We start from the raw sequence: 27,979 nt of genomic DNA, 5'->3' as shown, positions 1-27,979 counted from the left end.
GGGTATATCTTAATCAAACAACTAAACGATGTTTTTATCAATTTCTTTATTTTAATCAAACACTGCTTGATTAATTGAGTTTAATATCAATAAAATAAGAAAATTATTTACACAAATTTTATCAAAATACAAAAATAAAACACTGTCACATACACGTAGGTAATAACGATTTCTGAAGAGGTACTATTAATATACATGTTAGTCTTAGATAACCGTGATAGACTGTTAACAGGACTCGAGTCTCCAGACACACTTTGAGCTATAATAATGTCAAATCACTAAAATCTACCTTTGTAACTCTTATGTAAAAATCTTACTTAACAACGAAAAGAAATAAAACGTGTACTATAAATCAACACGAAATAATACTTAGTACAATTTCTCATCGGAACGTGACATTCGTACACGACTATGACAAGCAAAATCATTTTATTTTTTTATCTGTATTGTATCACACATGTGAAACTAATTTAATACGAAACAATTCATCCGACAAGAGAATAAAGAATTAACAACAAATAGTCTATTGTAATTCAGGTTTAAGTAGGTTAGTATAAAACATTAAAAACAATACAAGTTGTCTTTGGTAAGTAATAAAATGCGTCAGTGAATATCAACAAATGCACTAAAATGTTGTCAATTCTTAATTATTTAATGTTAACAAATAAATGACGAATGAAAAAACGAAACAATAAAATGCGTAAATTAAGTACGCAGCTTGGCAGATAATATAAAGCTTGAAGTCTTGAAATACGGAATGTGAAAATTGAAGAAAGTATATCTCTTCAAGTAATGGAAGGATAACAGTAATATTTAATTTTTACCAGCTTAATTTTACAATTTTTGTGATTTAAAAATCATTCAAAGTGCACAATAACAGCGAGTTAGTTATAACGGTATTGCCATTTTTAAAATTTATTATACGAAACTAAATAAAAAAATACACATACACGTTATTACCCGACAGCGGTGGATTCTGTAAGGAGGGTATTTTTTTCTAGTCCTTTGAAATTTAGAAAAAATTGAAAGTGCATGGGTACCTTACTACAGCGTTTGATTGAAATTATATGTATAGGTTTATATACCTACGTTATTGCAAAGACAAATAATTAAGTGGGAAGTAATGTATAACTTTGGTATTATGGATATTATAATTGCACACCCTTATACAATAACATAATTGCATAAAATAAGTTTTCCTATACCACTGTGTATTTCACCAACAATTTTATTTAAAAGAAATTGTCAACCATATTGTGACATATATAAATATCGAATACTCCTTAAACGCGATCACGTAAATACTCATTGGTATCTATGAAATCAACTAATTATTGTTAAAGAAAAAAAATTAATTATCTGTAGTTAGTACCCTGAATAAAAAAAAATATCTACTGATATGTCAATAGAGGAAAACCGATATTAGTTACTGGCACCGTAAACAAATACACGAATTAAGAACACATACCATACATAGTAACATTAACAATACACAGTATATACTTTGATTTCTTATATAATTATATATGATATTTACATATTCAATCTTATTATATATGTGTCTATCAACCTGTACATTCAAACATAAATTTATTTAAATATATATATATTTATATATGAAGAAGTTACATTTGTGTTTCGTTCTATATCTAATAAACATTAACATATAACTATCTATATATTGTACAAACCCTATGTTAAGTGATAAATATATTATATTTACAATGGACTCCTTATTGAAAATAAACAACTATTATGTTGTACCACATCATACTCAGAGCACATTGGAGATTTTTATATATCAATACCTTAGTCGGTGAAAGGTAAGCAACCATCAAACAAATTATATATAACATCAAATAAACATCAAAAAATATCGAAATGATATCAGTATGAAAAATAATAACTAATTTCTTAATTTATTGATTAGTGTAGTTAATCGAGATAATAGGACACTATAAGTCAAATAAAACAATTTTATTTTAAGAGTTTATATTTTGTACAATTTATGTATATGTACATATTTATGTTTGGTTAAATCGTTTAAAGTAATCGAGATTTTATTGTTCATGAATGGTGACTAGCTACTAACAAATCCGATCGTACTTATTATTTTAGAAATGTTTCTTATAAGAATTTCACATAAAAATATCCAATGTGCAATGATCAATGACAGAATAATTCAATGAAAGTATTTTATTTATCTAATGACTTGGTACATTTAATTGGTAAAAATACAATAAATATCTTAATTTATTTACAAGAAAATAATTAAAATTTAACATTTAAAAAAAATGTTATACCTATATTGATTCTGTCCACACGGTTATATTTTCATTAATAAATAACTTTTCATTAATAATTCAGGCATGTTACTGTAATACAATGGCAATACAGTAGACATTCCAGTGTTGCCAGTCTTAATTTGTTTTCATAAGTAATTGTTACATTAAATGGGATTACATTATTAAAAATTGCACATATACACACGATTGATTACAAATATAATTTTTCAAACGTTTGATATTTTATTTAAAATTCACACATAGATTTATACAATCTTTTTTTTTTGCATTTCTGCGGACATTAATATTCCCATGTCATTTTTCAAACGTATATTTTTTTTAAAAAACGAAATCTAAGTACGAATCTTGAATTCTATGAGATCTTGAGTCAATTTCACGTTGCATTTATCATATCTGGTTTAATTAAAAAATATATAAAAAATACTTTATGTTTTTATATAATTAATGATAACAAAATTTAAAAAGTTCTTTTTTTTATGTATGCGAATGACCCTTTAATCCAACTATTGCATTAAAGATATTAATTTAACATTTTTTTAGCTAGCAATATAAATTCAAAAATAAAGCCAAAAAATGTTATATTTAGGACATCAGGTAGGCTATTTAAGCATTCAGATATTTCAACAAATATTTGATAACAGTTTAATTTTCAATTGAATAATTACTTTTCAAAATGATTAAATCTATATTATCAAATTCCAATACTATACACTAAATATGCGTTGCCTTTGACGCGCCATCGTGAGCACAAATTTAATTTCATAGGAACTGAAATAAAATAACTGCCTTATCTATGTCTGTCTACAATATATTTGGCACAAATTTCTTTTAAAATGTTCATTCTTGCTGCCAATTTAGTCACAAATTTATTCTTATAAATTGTTTTAAAAATAGCAGTCAGGGTTGATTTAATAAACATTTTTTGCGCGAAATTGAATCTCAGTTTTCTAAAATAAATTGAGGCAGATTTACGACTCAGTCAATTACCATCTCTAATCGTGATATATCCTTCCGAAACATTACACAGATCGATCAATCGACTCGCATCGGTTCTAAAAATATAATTACGTCATCACGAAATCACAACACTGGGGACTATTTACACAACGAATCCAGACTAAAAAATAAGCGTCTCGACGTCACAAATCGCTCACAAATATACATAAATATAAAACTCTAATTACGCCTAACGGTTCTTACCTAAACACTTACAACGACACACAATCACTCGGACGCCGACCGCGCCGGCCCGTCGCACGGCCGTCGATCGGCCGTCGCACGGCCGTCGCCCTCGCGCGGCGCGGCGGGCCTTGTGCGTAAGCGGGGAGCGGGCAGGCAATCTTTGGAGTCGGGTCGATCGGTTTTAAACTGGCCTATTCCGTGAATAGGGAGTCAAAAGTGAGCGCGGCCGCGGGCGGCGCTCACACCGAGATCTCGTAGTTGCAGTCGTAGATGGAGGCGCGGTCGGGCGGGTCGGGCGGCGGCGCGCGCTCCAGCTGGTCCTGCACCTCGAGCGCGCGGATGAAGGACAGCGGGCGCGCGGGGCGCGGCGCGGGCGGCGCGGCGTGCGCGGGCGCGGCGCGGCGGCGCGCGTGCGGCGACGGCGCGGGCGGCGGCCGCTCGGCCCACAGGTACGTGCCGCGCTGCGGCGACGCGGCCAGCTCGCGCACGTCGTGCGGCGGCGCGGGCGCGGCCGCGTCGCGCAGCAGCTCGCCCTCGGACAGGAAGCGGCGCTGCGGCGAGGCGCGCACGCCGATGAAGTCGGGCCGGCGCGGCTGCGTCGGCGTGCCGGGGTTGGACCTGTGCGCGGCGCTCACGTCAGGGGTTTAATCGCGCGAGCTCGTCCGAGCGCTCGCTATCGTTATCGTACGGCCTACGGACAGAAGGAGACGGGAGCTGCGGGGGGGAAGCGTCCGGCGCCGCCGCCCCTCGACTCGCGTTCAGAACTTCCCTCGGCGGGCGGCCGAGTCTAGTGCGCTACGATATACGGTTGAACAATGTTCAGGCGTTGCAGATTTCGTTATCGAAACCAGTAGCTGTCGACGACAGAGTATCGGATCGAGTGGTCTCTACTGCTAAGCCGTCACTACGGCGCTACTCGTGACTAGGTCCTAGAGCAAGTATGCGAGCCGACTCGAGCTAAGAATCCCAACATTGTTAAACCCGTAGCCGATAAGCGAGTGATAGCAAACTAGTTCTGAACGTTATGAGTCCAGGCGGCTAGCAGTTGCGGAGAGCATGCCAACGCCATGCCAACTGTACACTATACTACGCACAAACTACTGCAAGCTAGTCATCAAATTTGTATCCTGGCGAATAAACTATCAGTTGTCAGGCAATCAATTTAAAATTACTATTTTTGAAAGTCTAAATTTTTTTTGGTATAACACTAACATGATTATATTTAAGTTAATTTCAATCTACTCCAGGATACAAAATCAATAAAGCGCAGGCGTCAGAGAGACGAAAATAAAATGGCTGGTGAATTCGTAAAAGATAAAAAAGTATTACTTAAAAATATACGTTTAAAGTCGAAGGATACTTTTCCAGTATTATGTCATAACTTTATATTTATCTAATGTTTCTATTTCAATCTGCTATTCAAAATAATTGAATTAAAACTATTCTATCGGAAATATATAACTTGAAAAAGTTAGATAATATTGAAATATTGAATAGACTTCATCTTGCACAGGAGAATAAACTTCATTTTCTATATTTTGTGTAAACTTATAAATCGTAGAACAGAAGCTAGATATAACATTTCTTTAAGAAGCATATGAAAAATCTAAAAAAAATATCTACAAAATCGAAAAATCGCAGATAAAAATAGGCAAAACACCATGCCCGATAAGATGAAGGAAGAATAGAACAAAAATCCAAATAGGATTGATAGAGAAAAGGGAAATATGTTATCTGTGCCTATTACCCCAAATCTCTTGTCTATGGTCACATATAGGCCGCGGATATGCGACGGTACCCGATACCAGCCATAGTATAGTGCGTCGCGCTACGCCCTCGCTCCACTTTGGAACAACAGCTTGCAAATAAAATAAAAAATATACATGTTTAATACAAATTCTGTGTAAATTCTGATCACAATGTAAAATACCAGGTAATTTTTAATTACAAGTCATAAATTTCTCGATTGTATTTCAGCGGTGACATGGTCATACTATATCAGCTGAAAATAAATAAGTGTGTTGCATTCTACGTTACATTCATAAAATTAAATTATAAAAGTAGAAACAGAATTTACACTTAGCGAACCATCTGTTAATAAAATTAGAATAAATATTCATATATTTATAATATATAATTTAATAATAAAAGGTCACGAAAATTATTTATTATGTAATTTTACTAATAGATGGTATAATTAAATGTGAATACAAAACATGCCTTAATAAATAAAACAAAATATTGTGCACTTCGCGCTGAAATAAAAAGTTTACATATTATATTTTTAAAGCCTATAAAAAAATCAAGTCTTGCTTAAGTTATATTTTAACGACTTTCACAAATACAATATGCAAGGGAATATGAGGGTCGATGGATTATTGCGTTCTTCGAGAAAAATCTATAAAAAAAACGGACTAAATTGAATAAGACTGACTTTGAAATGAGTGACGAAAAATACAAGGAACAATTTTCATTGTGGTTTCAAAACCTTGCATTTATCTTTGTTTTTATAATATGTTTGTATCAAATCGTGCATTCGAATTTTAAAACAATTTCAACCTTTTTAGGACGCGTGACAATAAAGTCTACTTCAGTAAATATTTTGAATTTCCAACATATAGCATTTTGTCATTAAAGAAAGTGATGTTATTTAATATACACCCCTTATAATTGAAAATAAATATTTTACATATAATTTAAAAATCATCAGATGTACTGGTTCATCCATCAGGTTTCAATGTAAAAAACATATTAAGTAACATAATCAACATATATTTAATTATTGTCAAAGAAATACTTGAATTATTTCAATTAATTAATAAAAATAATTTAGCTTTTTTTTAATAAAACAATAAGTACCTACTTTAACTAGGCTGCACTCATTAAGTGCGAAGCACGACTTATTATTATGCAATGTTAATCGAATCAAATTCCAGATTCAAATGACATAAATACAGATACTATAAAAATATAAAGATAAGAATCGAAGGAGTCTTAATAAAAATATATTTACGTATAGTACGACACAAATTAGATGTAGCATCGGAAAATGCAATGGAATGAAAATAAAACCGATTACTGCCGATTTACACAACCAATAGATATAGCTCCATATCGCGCCATTCGACGCTATTCGTCGCTATAGATTCTCGCGTCAGAGAAAACAAGTGCATGTAAATCAACGAGTCAAATTGACGAATATATTAGGTCATATGATATTACAAGTTATTACGTTTGAGCAGAGATCATATTCACATGAGAAATAAATATTGATAATTTGGAATAGCGTACTCAATTCGGATGTGATCGGTTTTACGAATTTTGCCGATGCTACATTTAAGTTGTGTCGTACTATAATTAATATTTACATCCACCAACCCACATATGGAAATAAAGACGAAACAAAACGCACACGCACACACAAACAAAAGCAAACACAAACGAGTTACCGTCGACACGTCGGCTTTATGCGTTAGGTCCATCTGCCGCGGTAAGCGGTAAATTCACTTATATCATTACACTTATATATTATACAATAACATATATTATCTACATTTCAGTATAATTTTAATGATTTAATTTTACTTGTGTGTGGACTACGATGAATGTTGGATATTCGACTTCATTTAAGTGAAACTTCTGTAGTCGTAATGAGTGTGGCAATTTCAAGGTCGAATAGGGTTTGCTAACATTTGAAATTAATTTGTGACGCGAAGTTTCACTACTGTCAAGCTCACTGTTGCATATTTGTATGCGCTTTTTATTTAATTGATAATAATATGTACAATGTTTTAAAAGTAAAGTAGTATAATTTAGACATGGGCTGTTGTTTCCTGAGCTTCCTTTTGGTATAATATACAGAAATGTATGACATTAATGGATAAATAGTGATTTGATATAACGAATGCAAATAAATTCGTTTAACGCTACCCAAAAATTGCATCAGATAATTTACCGGTGATTAATTATTATTAAATAATTTGGTGGAAAGTTACAGCATTCTTGTATCCAATGAATGATCAAAATATATTGAAGGTTTTGGTTTAAATGAGATTGTGACATTACATAAATGTCACGTAAACATTTTAAAGAGATTTGTTGAAAGTTTCGATTAATTTTTATTTAGGACGGTAGTTTATAAGACGATACTAAAAATATGAATCAAAACCGATCAAGACTAAAACTCGGTCAACATAGTATTACAACATATAGATATATACCTAATGTTGATTGGATGTAATGTTATTAAAAAAAAACTGCCAATTAATTAATCATTTATAAGTTTGCTTAAGCTTATTCTTGGTCCTTCGACCCGGACATCGAAGGAAGTTTTAGATAGACTACAATTTTTTGTAATAAAAAATTCTGCACAATTTAAATAATGTATAAGTATAAGCAAACTTTGTATTAATAAAACATTCCGTTATATTTACATGAAATTCGAATTATTAGCCCGCATTTGATAGTAAGAAGACGAACCACAGACAAAATAATTTAAATACAACTTTTTTTATAGACAACGGATTGTATTATTAACAAATGAAGCAATTTACACAGAGTATATGTGATATACAACATATAAAGAAATAAATATCGTTTCCCCAAAAATTAACATAAATAATATATTACATGTCAATGAGGCAAAACATTTTACATGCAAATAAAGTTATCTAACACTCATTGAAATTAAACATATAAGCGATGCGTGTGGAAAGGGTAGTTATAGACTTTTGATGCGATGGGAAAAAGGCGATGAGGGAGAAACAATACCTAAACAGGAAGTCTTCATTTTGATCGCCAATTATTCCAATAGAACATTTTTGAGCTAGCAACATTAAGCACATTGTCCAAGTCGAGAGCAGTGGACACCCAACATTTATTATAATAATAGTTTACCATGTTATTAATACTGTAATATTGTATAAAATGTAGATATGAGCGGGAATTCAAAGAAATGCCACAATTTGGGGAAAATAATTTAACTTTTTATAACAAGGAAAATTTAAGTTGTATTCCAATTAATATAGTCACTGATTATTTCAAATTGAGTAAATACGTCCGCATGATTGACATTTGCCATTTAAAAATCTTCAAATTCCCGCTCTCCCGACCCAAGACACATACCTCCTCACAGGGCTGCTGACAGCCAGAGGGGTCGGAACCCCTAACGCTTTGATCCTCTGCTGCATGGTCGGAGACGGTCGAGCTCCCCCATTCGAACCCGTGTCGTACCGGAGAGGTTCCATTACCACCCGGTACCCTGACGTCGTTGTGCCGCCGTGACTATCGACAACAACATTCGATTTAGAGATCTCTGGAACGGCTGGACCGATTTTGAAAGGACTTTCACTTGCAAATAGCTGATATAGTAAGGAGTAACTTACAACATTTTTTTTAAATTCAAACACCCCCAAAGTCACGGGCACAGCTAGCCGTTAATAATATCATTAGATAAATCATTGAAGCAGGTAAAATAAGCTTGTTCTCAAAAGATAAAGTCAAATATACTTGCAGTCTATATTATATACCTCAGACTAGGTATCCCTTACCTCGTGTTCCTTGATAGCGGACTGAGCCTCGGGTAGTGGTGCGGGCGGGGCGGCAGGTGATGGTGCGGCTCGGCGGGCGGGAATAGGTTCGCGGCGGAGCCCCGGCGCTGCAGGGGCGGCGGTGTGGGCTCGCAATCTGCTGACTGGGAGGCCCCCGGGCCCTCCAGTTCACCCTCGTGCTCCTCGCGACCGGGGGACAGCTGGGGAGTTGGCGGGTGATAGCGACACGTTAAGGGATAGGACGCGATACCGTCGATACAACCAATTCATATACGCTTTAAGTAAAATCGAATTATTTTATCGGTTTATTGTATGTATATAGAAAATCTTTTCGTCGTAATCAATCGTTAGTAAATAATTTCAATAATTATATTATAGTGCGTCATTATCTCTGTAGCAATCTTACAATAAAATTATCAATATTCCGTACTAATGGTGATTTTTATAGTTTTAAGTGATTAAAATTTTGAAGTATTTGTTCATGTAAAATAATATTTGAAGGTATTTCCTATTAAGGAGTATACATATATCGTTATTAAAACAAATGAATTATGTTCTAAAATAAAAATATTGTACAATTGCTTTCTACCTATAAATACAGTCGTCCTCAAACTTTATTGAGATAAGCGTAAAAGATATAGTCATAAATATATTTTAACAAGTGCACATTTAGTATCACAGTACTGTTAAAAAAAAATAAACGCTCGTGTACTGTAAAAGTAAAAGTCGCTTCAATAGAAATGATCTGGTACATTACGTGTACAGTCAACAAAACAAAAAAAACTTACATCAATTTAAAAAAAGAATACATAATATTTTAAAATAAGAACAGAAGAGAGCCAGACATACCATGTCTTCAATTCACGATTTAGTTAAATGTAACGTGAATTGAAGGTATGTGATTGCTCTACAAGCGTGTGATAACTATGTGACAATCTAGATGGTATATTGGCAATTGATTTTCTATATAAGCATGATAGTATATGTTTCAAAGCACTAGGTAACTAACTATGATACTACTACTTTTTAAAATAATAATCTTTAAGAGGATTTTGAAAGGGTGGAACCGTTGATTTTAATTTTAAATGAGTGTATTCCATCATTGACTTTTGGTTTACCTTGATTTAAATTTGAACTGATATGATTAATTACTCAATTTATTACATTCTGGAGACTAAACCCAGCTTCGCACGAGAAATTAGTTATATTACTGTAGTATTCTAACAAAAAAGAGTTTTTAGAATTGGATCGTAGTTCCGGAGATAAGGCCCTACGTAAAAATGCACAAATTTTACCTATTTATAATTTTAGTATAGACAATACAGATAATAATAATAAAATTTATTTGGTGGTGTAAGATGGGTTGCCAAGGGGTTGTTTCCTTTCATAAAAATATATAATATTGATTTTTAATCAAAATATATGTATATTGATGTTCTGTTTAGCAATTTATTTGACAAATCTGTTATTATTTAGTTCGAATTGTAAAAAGAATATTACGATTTTAAGACTTTAATAATTATTATGATAATTAAATACTTTATGGCATTATTTGTATAATTAATCGAATCTTTATTGGTTTCAATGACGACTATCAATGGTATGTCATCTATATTCTTTCTATTATAAAAATATATGTAAATTATAAAACTATAATCTCTAGGTTATCATTAATCTAGATTTCACTTACAATGTTCTGAGAACACCTTTAGAGCGTGCAGATATTATATTATTAGTGTAGAAGTAGCAATACATCTAAGTTTTTATTTTAATCGTAATCAAACTCTTTACTCCCAGCACACATCCACAAATATATATTAAATAGCTTTAATCCTTAACAGGCGATTTCTGAAATGCTTTAACAACACTACTTGGTTATTGTGTTGTGTTGTGATTTCAGGTGTGATTGAGCCAATGAGTCAATAATAAAAAATAATCAATAAACATACACACACACATACATACAAGCACACGTAACTAAATAAATTTGGTCTTGTATGAATCGGTTTGTTTAGATTTTTTTTTGCTAACGCTTCTTCGCTCGAGAACTGTCAATTACTATAGTCCATTCCAATGACAAAAGGAAACATTCAAAACATACCGTATTTTTCAATATCACAAGTGTTTTGTTGATAATTCCACTATAAGATTAACTACAAACAGTTCTTGATTAATATATCTTCATTTGTAATACAACAATATTTCACTAAACTACATAGATCCACTTTAATTTCACTTCCAAAGTAACGAAAACAGTCTTGTCGACATTCAAGACGCCATTTCTCGATGACGAACATTAAAAATAGAGGCCTCAACTAGGCATGTTCGCTAAACGAATGTAGACGAATGAATTTATACTTATATATAAAAAATATATTATTTTAGTTTTAAAATTCATTATAGATATTTTTTTTAAATATATTTATTTAATTGGTTGTAATATATAATATGAATTATTTATTAGAAACGTAAAAAGTTACCTAACGATAGATAAAAAAGTTATTTTTATACAGTAAGGTTTTTACATAAAAATAATATTTTTACCAAAAATGTTAAAAGAATTATTTTACTTAAAAATAATCTCTTATCTCGAAATGTAGATCAGTTTTGTGCATAGCAATTTTATAGTTTTGAAAATAATACAATGTTAAGAAAGACATTCGTCTCTCATCTTTCGTATCATGTGCACGGATGCATATTCGGAATTCTCTGAAGTTTTTTATTACGACCTGGCTTTGTTTAAACGGAAAATTACTTTTAAAATCAAAAAAAATATATCGTTCTTTAGCATTAATTACCCATTCATTCAATTATTTTCACCTCACTAGTCGAACGCAAATGACATATCAATTCAAGGTCAAAGTTGTTTATTTACCTTTTCTCCTCTTCCCATTGGAATAGACTATACATATATATTTTACCAAAGACACATTCCATTCTTGAAGTTTGAACGGTTTTTCAGAAAACGCCTGTTAATATCATTTATTGGTATTGACACACCTAGGGATCGCATTAATTATAAACATGAAAATCATATTAAATTTTAATTTACTGAATGAGTAATTTATCATAATTGCTAAGCAAAGGCTTTTTTTGTAATTTAAATATTGATAGATTAATATTTAATATGATCTTCAATTATAATTTACGGAGTCTTACGTTTAAGCACTGTTTTCTGTAATCGATAAAAACAGTTATTTTTAATGCGATTTTAAATAAATATATTATTATGAAACTTATATGGTTTTTCAATTAAATTTAAACTCGTCAATATATAATTGGATTTAAAAAATGTTTACAGAAAACAGTACCGTAATTTATCACTACCACACAAAATATAATTACGAGCTAAGAAACTAGTGTTGTCGGAATACATTATTTACGTGAAACATTTTTGCGCGCGATAGTCAAATTAACGTACAATTGTGCAACGTTTATATATGTAACGTTTGAAACTGTTCCGACACAAAAACGTTTCACTTGTATGACTCGTTTAGATTTTCACAAAGTATGTATATTCCGACGACACGGGCACAGTTGGCAGGTCAGTGGCGTCTGGCTCTCACCTTGTTGTAGTGCGCGTGCGCGCCGAGCGGGCGGTGCGCGGTGCCGTTGTCCGCGGTGTACGTCTTTACCTGCGCGTGCGCGTGCGCGTGCGGCGCGTCCGCGATCGTCGAGATTGCGGCGCCGCCCGTGCCGCGCCGCTTCTTGCCGCCCTTGTAGATGTACTTCGACGGGCGGACCAGGCTGGAACGGTAAGATTCACGTATTACGTCACCGCTCTGTGTGCGCTTTACATTGTACGTATATGGAGTAAATGTAAACAAACGGATTTGAGATACAACAAACAACAACAACAACAACAGCCTGTAAATTCCCACTGCTGGGCTAAAGGCTTTGAGGAGAAGGTTTGGAAAATATTCCACCACGCTGTTCCAATGCGGGTTGGTGGAATACACATTTGGCAGAAATTTGTCACATGCAGGTTTCCTCACGATGTTTTCCTTCACCGCTGAGCACGAGATGAATTATAAAGAACAATTAAGCACATGAATCAGCGGTGCTTGCCTGGATTTGAACCCGCAATCATCGGTTAAGATGCACGCGTTCAAACCACTGGGCCATCTTGACTCATCATTTGAGATACATTTTTTAATATCTCTTTTCATCATCATTAATTTGATATTAGAATGAAGAAGACAGAGCTCCTTTTAAAAACGCTTAAACATGTTGTCATGTTAATACATCCAAGCCAAAGATTACTAATGTGTGCAATCCTAGAGAACCTTTATGAATTAATAAAAGCGTCCTCACCTAGGATACTGCGGTCCAAATTGCGTATAGCAGCAGTTGTACCAGCAGCCCTTCGAGAAGGGGTTGTATCCGCCCGTGAACTTGCCCGTCACCTGCTCGTTGGTGGTGCGCCCGCGCGACACCAGCACCATGTGGAAGCCCGTCAGACCGAATATTGGGATCGCGAGGAGTGCGATTATACCCATTATTACCATACTGATTTACTGTTTAGGACCTTATTCATTAAAATATTTTTTTTTCTTATTTAGAATAGGAAGGTGCGATGTTAGCCAACTTTAAGGTATGTACACACGATTGGCGCTGTAAAGATATGTTATCATTCTGAAACCGTTAAATGTCGAAAATGTTTACCCTTGTGTCCTTTTTAAAATCAAAATAAAATCTTAATTCAATCACACGATTAGTCATTTCACAAGACTATATAAAACAGATAACTTCCAATGGACGGATCAAAAGATATATTCTTCTACAGAACTTATTTATCAGCAAAGTACTGGCACACTACAAAGTTTATGTCCATTGCGATGACACCGTAATTTTTGAATTTCTATTTAAAAAAAAAGTGTGCTGAAATGTGCCCAGTACGTATGTGTTATGTGCCGCTTGAAAAAAAATTACTCAAAAAATATCATTTTTATGAGGAGGTCCTTTTTTATGTCCGGTTGGGTCCGCTACTTTACTTTATCGAACTTATTAAAACTGTGGCGTAATGTACCCGACATTTTTTTTTCAAGCGGCACATCATAGCACATACTGGGCACATTTCAGCACACTTTACGTTTAATAGAAATTCATGTGTCATCGTAATAGACATACAAAGTTTTATATTCAAAAACAAAATTGTAGATTTATGGTTCATCAAAATTTCGTATGAGTTTATAAAGGATACGACACAATAGGCTCGACCTGTGTGAGAGTCTTGTTGTTGTTCATGATGTAGTAGAGGCTGAGCCCGAATATGCTCAGCATGTGTATGGACAGCGATATTAGGAAGAAGAAAAAGAACCTATAGTTCCGCCGTCCTATACAATTGTTCACCCACGGACAGTGGTGGTCGAAAGTCTGGAAATAAAAAGAAAATCATACAATTAAATTTCAGTTATATATCGATATACATTACATAATAGTAGTATTATTTTTTTATGAATGACTAAGACATCGGTAAATTATATAAATAAGAAAGGTCAAGTGCGAGTCGCACTCTCCTGATAGGGATTTTTTATTATTATATAATAAAAACTCTATGCAATAAAAAGTGCACTTTAACGCTTGGAACTAATTCATAGAGAGTAATACATGATATAAATATTAGTACGTTAAAGATAAAAACTACATGTATTATTATTAGTAATAAATGTGCTTGCCGAAAATAAAAATGTAACCGTATCGAAATTTATAGTAATAATCCAATTCATACTATTACAATCGTAAATTTATATAACCCAATAACTTGACAAATTTAAAGATACCTACGGTCTGAGGAAAATTTGTCTAAACATTTTACAACCAAATTTGATCGAATAATATACATAGTTTCATACACATTGCGGACCTTACAAAAAACTCAATTCAAATAAAAATTATTTTTGATTTGTATAAATCAAATATTTTTTATCTGTATTTCACGTAATACACAAGGTCACTTGACAGGTTAAAATCGTTCATGAAACTTCTAAGGCTTCTTTATGAACTCGCTAATGAAGTACTTCTGAATAGCGTACCAACTTCGAACGTACTTAATAAACTAAACCGAGGAAACCCACACGCTCATTGAACAATGTGAAGGGCGTACTCAAATATAAAATGATTTTTACGGTCAAAGTTTAAAAGTTCTTTAACCAAAACTTCGAAGAGATCTCGCATCGAGATTGGGACTCGTAAATAAATACTTCTGAATACTTTAATATACCTAATTTTTAACCATTAAGTCTACAGATAGTACGTATCATCAACAGCCTGTAAATTCCCACTGCTGGGCTAAAGGCCTCCTCTCCCTTTGAGGAGAAGGTTTGGAACATATTACACCACGCTGTTCCAATGCGGGTTGGTGGACAGTACGTATGTATGTGTGTATTCTGAACTCCTATTACACGCTTGTACCGATTTATATTGTTTTTTGTGTGCGTTTGGGTGACTGGTTTTGGGGCACACCTACGATTGGATAGATGTAAAAGTCTTATTATTTATACAGCCTATTTTAAATATAAGAGGACAAAAACAAAACAAAAAATATTTTGACATCGAATTGGCGCAACAAAGCTGTTTTCGGAATTTTGATGTGCAGTGTGCACTACTAGGGAACATTACGACTTGTTTTACTGTATTCCTTCCACGATTGAAAAAGGTTTAATATATCTAAAATAAAGGTATGGGTACTATACCTTTATTACATACTTACTATTACATACATATATAATTGTATTTTTTAAATAATGAAAAAGACTACTGAGTTTCTTGCCGGTTCTTCACGGTAGAATCTACTTTCCGAATCGGTGGTAGCTTCACTTAATTATTAAATATCGATTCAAAAGTTCTTGTAAAAGCCCACTTGAATAAAGTTTATTTTGATTTTGATTATACCTAAAAATGGCAGTCATTTAAATAAGGTATAGTATAATATCATCTACCTACTACATTTGCCGTACCTACTATTAGTTATCCGAACCCAATTTATATGTAAGTACCAAGTCTATCGAGCCAATGAAAACTTCTGAACTAGGCCTTGTGAGCAATTCTACTACATTCTAGGATTTGCATAAAATTGAATAAAGTACTCAACACGATGAGCTGAGATGGCCCAGTGGTTAGAACGCGTGCATCTTAACCGATGATTGCGGGTTCAAACCCAGGCAAGCACCACTATATATATGTGCTTAATTTGTGTTTATAATTCATCTCGTGCTCGGCGGTGAAGGAAAACATCGTGAGGAAACCTGCATGTGTCTAATTTCATCGAAATTCTGCCACATGTGCATTCCACCAACCCGCATTGGAACAGCGTGGTGGAATATGTTCCAAACCCTCTCCTTGATGGCAGAGGAGGCCTTATCCCAGCAGTGGGAAATTTACAGGCTGTTACTTTTACTTTTACTCAACACGAATAATTTCTGTCATATAGGTCACAAGTTCAAATTTGAGACATCCAGTTGTATTGAGTTTTCATACGTATAGGTTAGCTCATTTATAATTAAGTTCGTACGCGGCGGTAATACGAAAGATCATGAGGAAATTACTGTCTATATACGTACTTTCAAATGTAAATTCACAAACCGGTTATAGATATGCGTAAGGCGTTAACATCTCAAACTTTCTCTTAATGAGAGCCCAACAATACAGGAAATTATTTATTTTTATTCAAAACCATTGACTTAGAGTTAGAGTTGTGATATGCGTTGATAATCATTGCATAGTATAAAACAAAGTCTGTCTGTCCCTATGTGTGCATAGATCTTTGAAATACCGCAACAGATTTTGATACCGTTTTTTATTTAATAGATAGAGTGATTCTAAATAAAGGTTTTTGTACATAATATTAAGTGAATGAACAATATAGTTAATAAGCACTGAAAATTTTAGAAGTGTAATGTAATGTAAATAAACAAATGTAGTAAATTTAGTATCAGTATTGCACCCGTGCGATACCGGGGCGGGTTGCTAATAATTGAAATAATTCGACAAAAATTACATACATGATACTTTTCCTTTGACGAATCTCTAGACCATTCGATATTATACGATCATACATGATCTTGTAGGCCCATATACACGTATACATCTTACTTCTATACAGTGGTTGCACACGGAGCAGTGGGAGCACCGCGGCGGTCGGTAGAACTTGCACGTGACGCACCATTTCATGCGCACCGTTATGCCGTTTATCTCCACGCTGCGGTACAGCGGCGCTCGGAAGTCATCCTCGCGGTCCTCGTCAGGTGGAGCTGGGGAAAAGATCAATTGTAATATTTAATAGTCGTAACATTATCTGTTGCAGACTCCAGTCATTAAAACGAAGTCTCTGATACCACGTCTACGCCACTCAAAAGATTGACCTATATCTCGAACTTTCTGAACTTTTATTTAAGACTGAGTATGCTTTATAATAGAAACGATATTTAGTAGTTTAATTAAATTGGATTTCCAAAAAGCAACCCATCGGCGTAAATAATGATTTGAAAACTAACAAAATGTAAACGAAAATGATGAAAAACAAGATGAGGAAATGACATAGAATGCTACCTTGGGGTACACCTAATATTAATTCCGACCAGTCTAAAATAGTCTGGTCAATAAGAATTATCTGAGTCCAAACTGGAATAGAGGAAATCATTTTAGAGGAGTTGGAGCGGGTTGCTCCAACATCTCTGAAATGGTCTGTCCAGAGTTTGAGTAAAACAATAAGAAATCGTGATTCACGTTATTAAAAGCGTTAGAAAATTCAATTAAAAATATACTATTATTTATGATAATATTATTCTATTTCTTATTGCTTTCATATAATTATAAATATCACAAATGTAGCAATTATCATAGTATCAAGAATCTGTTTGTTGCGTACAAGCAATGAAGTTAAAATATATAAATTAAAACCAGCGAATCCAATGCCGTAGCCTGGTCCGACTTACTGTAGCGTTCTTAAAAACCTTGATACACGAGAACTTTTTCGTATCTCAGTAAAATTTTTCATTGCCACATTTTTTTCTTAACCGATTAGGTTAAGGTTGGATGACAGTACATTATTTAATAGAACTTGACGATTATTATTATGTACTTGTAGTAGAGCCGGCCTATTACTAATACGATTTACTTATCTTACATAAGATACAATAATGCAATATTATGCAATGTTAACATACTAATATTTAAGTAAATCTGTCGCTGATTTTCGTTGATGTACATATTGGTGAGTACTACATCATTAACCTGAGATCGCAAATGCAAGTTCATTGCTACAAAACACTTAATTTTCATATGCTTCATTTTTGTTTATTTCTTGTTCAGCGGCGAAGGGAAACATCGATATGGAATATGCCTATGATCAAAGTCAAAGTCAAAAACCTTTATTCAAAATAGAAGTCTTTACACTTTCTTATTGATAGTCAAAAATCTACCACCGGTTCGGAATTTAACACCTCAGTCAGACCTGAGAAGAATCGGCGAAAGAAAAAAAGATGGAAAATATTCTGCTACATCTGTATTTATTTTATAGCGAGAGAGTAGTCTCAGCTTACTTATGGGATATTTAGAAGATGATAATTTTCGTTTTAAAATTTATAAAATCCATAAGTGTGTAGTTAAACTAATTTGAATGTTTCATGATAGAGAGACAACTACCACATATAGTATAATACATTAATTTATAATTTAATAAATCACTTAAATAAATAAATATTTACCGCATAGAACAAGGACAAACTATGAGGACTGCTAATGTTAAGAAAAATATAATCTAATATAACACACATAAGGCTTATAATAGCTTGTGACGTGTTAAGCGTTTATTTACGGTACGGCGCGCTATAATGAAATCAAGATGCAAATGTGATTCGTGCAATTTACTAAATCAATAACTATGACATGTAGAACAAGAGTTTTAATTGCACTCGACTACGCCTCCATCCGATCTCGCTTCCTACACGAGCGTTGCGAACAAAATCAACAGTGTAATAGTAGAAGCTTTGACAATCGAAAAGTAACCTTTGCAGCCGAACGCATCCGCAGACAATAATTTACAAGAATCAAATATGGTAAAAGTTGTTGCTTGCGTTTTCGTCGCGTTTTGGGTTTGATCATTAGGTGTCAGACATAAAGGCCTACGACTCGGTGTCCAAGTTCAATTCATATTTTCATTATTTCATATTTCAAATTCGGATCAGAGTTACTTTCGCATTTATTATATAAGTATAAATTACCAAAGTTTTAGGAATATATGTACAAGCCAACGACAAAAACTCTCAAGAAACTTAGTTGTCACTTGTCCATCCATTAAATTAGGTAAGACAGCTAAATAAATACAATAACATTATTATATATTTCTCTGGTTCCTTTATAAACGCAGCTTTGAAAGATTGATTTAAATTAATAAATAGTCGGTTGATTGAAGCATCAATTTTAACAAGACAAATAACGTTATTTAATATTTATATACTAAAAAAACCTACTATTAATTCAGAAAGAAATACCTTAGACTTTTGAAAAACAAATGAAAAAAACAAGTAGAGACTTTTTATATATTCTTTATTCAAGTAGACGTTATTGTTGTTAGCTCTTTTAAAACGTCATTTTCCTGTGTTGAATTAAACGTAAACCTACCACAGATTCTACCTTTTAAGGTAGTACCTTATTTCGAACAGGCTAGAAACTCCCTTTTCAATATTTTCTTAAGAAAAGTCTAAAAGTTGCTCAACCTCGCGATACAAAAAAACTTCTGTCTTATCGTACTTGAAATAAATAGATACACGTTTTTTAAATTATAGTAAGACAATATACTGTCACTGGTAGCTGTAATTACACTACACTAACTCAATCGACCTTCAAACCGGAACACAACAACACAATGTATCGCCATTATATAGACGCAGAAAAACTTATGAATTGATATTTTTTGAACAACGTTTCAAATTAATGAATGACGATTGAGAGATAAAAAAAAAGAATGAGAAATATAACATGCCTGTGAACAGTTCAGGAATTGTGTCACAACGATTTGTATTTGTGGTATCGACCAGAGTGTTATTTAAAAAAAAAAATGTTCGAAATATAAAAATTACATTACGTTGTTTTTTTTTTAATAACGTTATCGTCGAATTACGGTCAATGTTCTAACATTATTTCTTAAGCGACTTGTTACACTTAAATCTCGAAAAACAAAACACTTATTACAATCTCTACTAATATTTACAGCGTTCTTTCATTAGTTACTAGTGCGTGTGCCTTTGATAATAGTCAATACTTTGTATCTTGCTTCATCACACAAATACCTTTTTTATCCTATTGTAGTATCATATTAATTTTACCTTGACTATTTTGATTTACAAGAAACCTTTTAGTAATACAATACAGGGATAGGACGTCGCAAATAGCACGCGTAAAGTAAAAATAATTCAAGCCGCTATTTTTATTTCTATCGATATTATACTTTATAGCGCCAACTCGCCGCTTCACGTTTTAGGTGTGCAAAAATATATAATTGAGTTTTCAGCGCTTAGCTATGACCTAAATGCCTGACCTGTATGTGACCATATTTATTTGTCTTGATACGTTAAAACAAACTAGTGTTACTGCAGACACAGGAGACCACATATTAATCATCAAGGAACAGTTAATATTCTTTTTAACGCCAATATCCAATATGGCTGTGATTGCCATCATTTGCCTGCGACTATTTAAAAAAAAGGGAAGTATAGATATTGAAGATTACGATTTAATAAATTAGAACAACGGGGATGATCTCACTTAAAACATCGCCCAATCTTATTATATTAATAGCATAGACCGATTTTTCCCAGTGATTATGGGACGACAGCTTCATACAGAATCGGCTAAATCGGTTATGGTTTAAAGAGGCTAAACAATAAATATGCAGAAAATTTCAAGAGGATTCTTGATGGGAATTAACTATGTTATTACAATTTAAGAAAAAGTGAAAACGTAAATAAAATTAAAGTAAAATTATTATTGTCAAACCTCAATTCTAACTGAACACAATTTATATTAAAATTTTCATTTTGGCTTGGAGTTCACAAATAAAGAGTCGAGATGGCCCAGTGGTTAGAACGCGTGCATCTTAACCGATGATTGCGGGTACAAACCCAGGCAAGCACTGCTGTTTTATGTGCTTAATTTGTCTTTATAATTCATCTCGTGCTCAGCGGTGAAGGAAAACATAGTGAGGAAACCTGCATGTGACAAATTTCATAGAAATTCTGCCACATGTGCATTCCACCAACCCGCATTGGAACAGCGTGGTAGAATATGTTCCAAACCTTCTCCTCAAAGGGAGAGGAGGCCTTTAACCCAGCAGTGGGAATTTACAGGCTGTTGTTGTTGTTGTCACAAATAAATGAAACAAAATGAAAACCTGTCATAGATTTTGATATTCCTAAAAATGTTTTGATTTTTGAATAATCTCGAAGTTTCGCGGAAGAACCAAATATCCTTCTTAATATCCCTCTACATCACGAAGAGAAGTACGCAATGTCTTTACAAATGAGACTGTAATGATAATAATTCAGGCGAGTCATTGCCTTATATACAAAAGGCATTTAATTTGACGAGATAATTAATAATACACAGTCAAATTATAATTACTTTACCCCGGGTGAAATAATGGCAAGTATTTTGTCGTTGAATTGCAATTAAGAATTTATGATAATGAGGTAAGTTTAATTGACTTGTCTTCGCAAAAAAAATATTCAAAGAGTATTATTTAGCAATATAAAAACGAATAACAGTGGTGACTGTTTTTGGATTATTTAATCAAATAGTTTTTGTATTTACTACTACCGCCCCGACTACGCACGTGTGTAATGCTGATACTACATATACTACAGAATGTCTTTATTTACGATGAGCTCCTACTATCGCCGACCACCTGTACCGACGCAGGCATCAAAGACGACGATTTGAACTATGATAGGACGACGCAACACCGGACTAACAACCACAAGGACGTGACAACCACCAGGAGAAGACAACCCACAGCTACGGGACATACCACTGGGTCCATGGGACCCGACATGGGCCTACTGGGCCAAAAACACAACGTCACGGCAGCGAGTAGGCTGCCGTTAAGGACATGCCCTAGCAAGGAGGTTCGCCTCGAGGCCCGTACCCCGCTTGACCTAGGCCAAGCAGGATGAACCCGTCGTCGTAGTCTTTATTTACGACATAACTTTAGAAACTAAATTATCAGTTTATTTCTTCTATATTTCCTTTGTATGATATTCAAAAACCTTCCTCTCGAATCACTATCTATTAAAAAAAACCGCACCAAAATGCGCTATGTTAAAGATCTAAGCATATATAGGAACAGACAGCGGTGACGACTTTGTTTCATACTATGTAATGATGTAAGCACGGACAAATGGGCTCACTCACGCTTTAAAATGAAACACAATACTAAGTATTACCCACTGCTTGGCGGTAGAGTGTAGTGGGTGGTACCTTCAGCTTTACAAGTTTTAAATAATGCGTATAGTATATCTAATATTAAAAATGCGAATGTAACCGTCTGTCTGTTGATCTTTCACGGTCAAACCACTGAAACGAACTCCAAAGAAGGACAAGGCTACTTTTTATGCTATACTAGTTGTCGCCTGCGGCTGCGCTCGTTTTTTAGGAGGATGATTGTCATGTGTTAGTCAAAAAAAGTAGCCTATGACCTTCCTTGGATTTCGAGTTTGTAACGTAGCAAATTTCGTCGAAATCGTTTCATTGGTTTGGCAGTGATATATCGACAGACAAGGAGCTGAGATGGCCCAGTGGTTTGAACGCGTGCATCTTAACCGATGATTGCGGGTTCAAACCCAGGCAAGCACCACTATATATATGTGCTTAATTTGTGTGTAATTCTTCTCATGCTCGGCGGTGAAAGAAAACATCGTGAGGAAGCCTGCATGTGTCTAATTTGATCGAAATTGTGCCACACGTGCATTCCACCAACCCGCATTGAAACAGCGTGGTGGAATATGTTCCAAAGCCTCTCCTTAATGGAAGATGAGGCCTTATCCCAGTAGTGGGAAATTTACAGGCTGTTACTTTACTTTATATCGACAAACAGAGTTACCTTCACATTTATAATATTAAGTATAGACAACTGACGAGCAACCCTTAATGGTGGCCATACACGTTAGGGTTTGCAGTATGGTTATGACCGCACACTCTTAACCGACATGCAAACCCCAGTGACATAAAGCACATACATGTTAGGGTATGCATGTACAATTTTCAAGAAACTCTCAGTCATAAATAGTTGCAGCTACATGACGGTGTTTTGTAGGACGTTAATTTTTCTAACGACATCGTCTTTTGTAGCTTCAGGTTCCAATTCCTTTAGCTTATTTATCAACGTACGCTGCCGATCTTTTGTCTCTGTCGTGATAATCTTTGCACTTTACGCGCCAAAGACAAGGTTCGGATTGGTAGATAGCAATAAATCCTTCTAGTATGGCGTTGCGCTTGCGACTCGCCATTTTGAATTTCAACGTGATGGTGAGCGCGCGCGACCTTCCACTGCCACTGACTATAGGATACTGAGAAAACTGCACATGCAAGCACGAGCGGGCGCTACACACGCTCGGTTATGCATGCGCGCAAACATAACCGAGCGGCAAAAAATATATTTTTTGATATTCGTTAGGTTGCATGTACATGCACCGATAACTGTACAGTTTTATAACATACATGCTAGGGTTTGCATGTCGGTTAAGAATGTGCGGTCATAACCATACTGCAAACCCTAACGTGTATGGCCACCATAAAACAGAACGCAAGTCGCGGGCGAACACTAGAATTTTAACAAACCGCGACTACAAAGGTGCTACAGCGTTCGTAAGATTTCAATTGTATCGAGAACAATACCCACAGTATATATTTTCATAAAATCAAATAAAAAATATTAAATTTTGAATAGACTTAACAATAATGCTTTACATTTTCTTCAAAGTTATTATTTTTATCTTTTGAGCCGATATGACCCAGTGGTTAGAACGCTTACATTTTAAGTATGTATATTATATTATATTCATGTGCTTAATTTGTATTTTTAATTCATATCGTGCTCGGCTGTGAAGGAAAACATTGTGAGGAAACCTGCATGTGCCTAATTTGAAAGAAATTGTGCCACATGTGAATCCACCAACACGTTTTGGAGTAGCGTTGTGGAATATTCTCTTAAACTTCTCCGCAAAGGGAGAGGAGGCCTTAGTCCAGCAGTGAGAAATTTACAGACGGTTGTTGTTGTTTGTTGTATTATTTTTATCAACTAACGTTGATTATTTCGCGTTGGTTTGGCAAACAAAAGAAGTGAGAGACGTCTATTTAGAAATCGCTGTAATTATATAAAAGGTCAGCTGTTGGCGGGGGCGGGGGCTATTTAAAAATGTATATAATAATTCCATTGAAATTTAATATCCTTGATACTCCTATAAAATAGTTTAATAAACAAATAATTGCAAAACTCATTCGTCTGCGTAATTAATATCTCGACGCTATTTTCCCAAGTTTGTAATGCTGGATTCATTTCAGTATGATTAAGTCTTGATAAAACCTCACTCATTTTATATACGAACTAGCGAACCGCCACAACTTCGCACGGTTGCATTTATTAATAAAGAAAATGAAAATCTGGAATAAAGATTCCTACGAGTGATTTTTTTGGAGTTGACTCATTGGCTTCTGAGATTATCCCCTACCGGGGTTGTTATTGATGTCTTTTCGGATCTAGAAATGGATACGGATCTTTGATCTATAATATTCTATCGGTTTCGGAAACGGTTACGGATTCGCAATTATTTCCGATATATTCCGATTGTTTCCGATAGGTCACGGAAATTAGATTATCCAGAACTGTTTTAAAAAAAAATCCTATTATTGAACAATCCATTAGAAATAATGTAGTAATACAATTATATATTAAATACTTATAATAAATATTTAAAGCCAGCTAAACATTGTGAATTTATATAGGTAGAATAAGGCTGTATGTACTGTCAGAGTAAGAAAACCTTCTTCATTTTTCAATTTTTTTCCTATATCAAGTGTTAACCTCTTAGTACCTTTAGAATCTAAACATCAGATCATTGCGACGCAACATATCATTCTCGATCGGTAAAGCGGATTATCGCTCATACTGAGCACACGAAAATAGATCTTAAAGTGACGAACATTTTCTTACCCCGACTGTACATAAAACTATTCTGAGGGACGTCATCGGGCGTACGCAGAGTAACACACCCCAGATTCACTACAATTGCATGTATGGTTCAGCGAAGTATAGAAGATCAACATAAAGAAAAAGATTTTACCGTTTTATATATTAAAATAAAACAAATGTCAGTTATATTGCAAGTATTACTAGAAACAGGTTATCATGTGTTACACAATTATTGACATTACAATCCATACTAATGTTATAAATGAGAAAGTAACTCTGTCTGTCCCACTTTGAAGCCAAAACTACTGGACCGATTTCAATGAAATTTGGTATACAAATAGTCTAGAGCCAGAGAAAGGGCATTGGATACATTTTTGAAAACAAAGAGTTAAGACCTCTTTGTATACCAATCATCAACGTAATATTTTAAGTTAATTTGTAAATATATTCATATTCTACGCGAGAAAAGCCTAGGGTAACAGGTAGTTTGAATGGAACATAGGCACTTGTCTGAATACCTCAAACTTATTAGAGATCCAAACAACAAACAAAACAATTAATTTATTGTTTTCTCATACTGACTTTTGTAATATATAATATTTTTTAAATATTATGTATATGAGTGGCCAATAAATTTAGTATTGATATATAAGGAAATGCCTATTTATTTAAACCTCAGTACAGAAAAATGAAAATAAATTGAAGCAGCCTATACAAAAAAAAAATGTAATCAACAATAAAAATAAATATTTTATATTAATTAGTAAAACATTGATTATGTTATGCAATGGGAAAATCGTTAACATAATGGAATGATGCTTCATAAAGCAATAACATTATAACTGGTTTTGCTCATGATAGATAATTTATATTATGCATGGATAAATATAAAGTGATAATTATTATAGCAATCAATATATATTATATAATCATTTATGTAGGCACTGAACTTTCTCTGCCTATCTTCTCATTATTACATATTACTCATATTATATTATAAATAACACTGCAATATCATCTCTACAATCAAAACTATAATAAATGATCCATTAATATAGCTAGCTATTAGTTTATAATGCTTCGGGCATTCCAAAATCATTTAAGAAAAGGTTCCGATCAATTAAAAGTATTTTAGTTTACGATAACATATCTTTAGTGGCTTGTTCTAGATGTAGTTGAGTGTTCCCTTATTTTGAAAATGAAATATAATTGTTGTTGTTTTGATATCTTACTGAGAGAAATTATATATGTGTTTGCACAGTTATACACACAATATACATATCTCTTGCACAATATATCCTCAAGGTTCATCAAGGTAATAAATATAAACTTGGAAACCACTCTTTATCAATTTATTTTTGGGATATCACATTATGAAAGTATTAAATAGACCTCACAACAATTATTATATAAGTAATTGTTAAATACAACAAAAGATTTGTAGAAATAACTCACCTTTTGGTATAACTCCCGGGTCCATGAAAGTGGCCAGTGTAAAATTGGCCAAAACAAAAAACGTTATGACACCTTGGTATGCAGGAATCCATGGGTGCTTGTGGAGATAATACTGGCAGCTGTAAAAAGTAAATAAAAATAAAATAAAAGCATAATAGTTAAAAATATAGGGTCTATTTATATTGGTTGTATCATAAAAATAATATTAATTATTAACCTTATAGTACCTTCATAAAGCAAAGGATACATTTGAATATTTAATCTTTATATCATAGAATCTTTGTATGTGAACATAGAATTGGAAAAATCACTAACACACAATATGTTTACCTTAATGAAAAATAAATTTATTTTTAAATTATTAAAAACAAAAGCAATAATTACAAACTTGATACAACTATACCTAGAATTACTTTTTAAATGTACATTTAGAACAATATGTAAAAAGACTTGAAATGCTTACAGAAATATGTTTATATATCTTACAATTAACAAATCCTTAAGAGGTGCTTAAATACATTTTATATGTGAATATATTTCAAGAAATAATTCTGAGAAATTAATTGTTTCTATATGATTCACTCATTGAGTCAAGCCTTTTGTTTACACAAACTTGGCTGTAGTGAACATTAATGGTAAGGGATAAATCATGAATCGAAATACAAATTCCGATAGGAATATTAAGTACTTTGTGGTGTAAATAATGACTGCCTCAACACAACCAATGGGCACTAGTATTCGAAGAGCTTTAATCATTTAGTTGATGAAAGATAAATGTATACAGAATGTCATACAGGGCATAGGTAGTCCCGGGGTAAAAATAGAAGTAATTCTAAAATCTTATGTGAAAGTTGTCAAATCAAAGTGAATTCGCATCCGATCGACATTAATGTATACTTACGGAAAATAAAAAAACAGAGACGTCGTGCCCAAAAGTAAAGTCCAGGCGAATGTCGCAGGGATGTATCTCGTTTTGAGGTCGCATTTGGGCATATTGTGTCAATTTTATTTCCCTAAAAACGAATTATCTTGATTTTATTCACTACAGACCAACATGGCCGCGCCTATTAATGTGACAACCAGAAACTGTGTGGCATATATGACTTTGACAGGCAGCTATTAACCTATTTGAGTTAATTAAATTAACATACATTAAAAATATAAATTAATATAGGAATGTGGTATAATATTTAGCAATATTTTATATAAATTTAAACCTATACCAATTTTTAATAAAAAATGATAACAAACATTCTATTTTCTTAAATAGAAAACGTTACTATATAAACGATGTTTTTTTA

General features: G+C 33.6%; 1 protein-coding gene across 2 annotated transcripts; it reads right to left on the bottom strand.

The window, feature by feature from the left end:
* Positions 1-27: 27 nt before the first annotated feature.
* LOC124534012 (palmitoyltransferase ZDHHC8) lies at positions 28-27,780 on the bottom strand. 2 transcript variants are annotated; one of them, XM_047109626.1, is made up of 10 exons: positions 27,580-27,780; positions 26,679-26,797; positions 17,132-17,289; positions 14,241-14,413; positions 13,352-13,546; positions 12,604-12,784; positions 9,038-9,237; positions 8,613-8,771; positions 3,612-4,106; positions 28-3,567 (listed from the first exon to the last, which is right to left on the bottom strand). In XM_047109626.1, exons 1-9 carry the CDS (start codon positions 27,669-27,671, stop codon positions 3,728-3,730), a joined length of 1,656 nt encoding a protein of 551 aa, XP_046965582.1. In that variant the 5' UTR covers positions 27,672-27,780; the 3' UTR covers positions 28-3,567; positions 3,612-3,727. The 2 variants fall into 2 exon arrangements, with proteins under 2 accessions (XP_046965582.1, XP_046965583.1); XM_047109627.1 differs by lacking the exon at positions 28-3,567 and having other exon boundaries at positions 4,001-4,179.
* Positions 27,781-27,979: the final 199 nt, after the last annotated feature.

This window comes from Vanessa cardui, chromosome 12 (assembly GCF_905220365.1).
Source record: "Vanessa cardui chromosome 12, ilVanCard2.1, whole genome shotgun sequence".
Classification (NCBI taxonomy): domain Eukaryota; kingdom Metazoa; phylum Arthropoda; class Insecta; order Lepidoptera; family Nymphalidae; genus Vanessa; species Vanessa cardui.
Note: the sequence above shows the minus strand (reverse complement) of the source record. Positions and strands in the feature narration are given on the sequence as shown.

Bases quoted from the DNA above. Each gene is read 5' to 3' on its own strand.
- LOC124534012 (XM_047109626.1), bottom strand. From the start codon at position 27,671: ATGCCCAAATGCGACCTCAAAACGAGATACATCCCTGCGACATTCGCC. The intron at 14,414-17,131 runs GTAAGATGTATA...TTTTATTTCCAG, and splicing joins TGTGCAACCACTGTATAGAA to ACTTTCGACCACCACTGTCC. The intron at 12,785-13,351 runs GTGAGGACGCTT...TTACCGTTCCAG, and splicing joins TTTGGACCGCAGTATCCTAG to CCTGGTCCGCCCGTCGAAGT.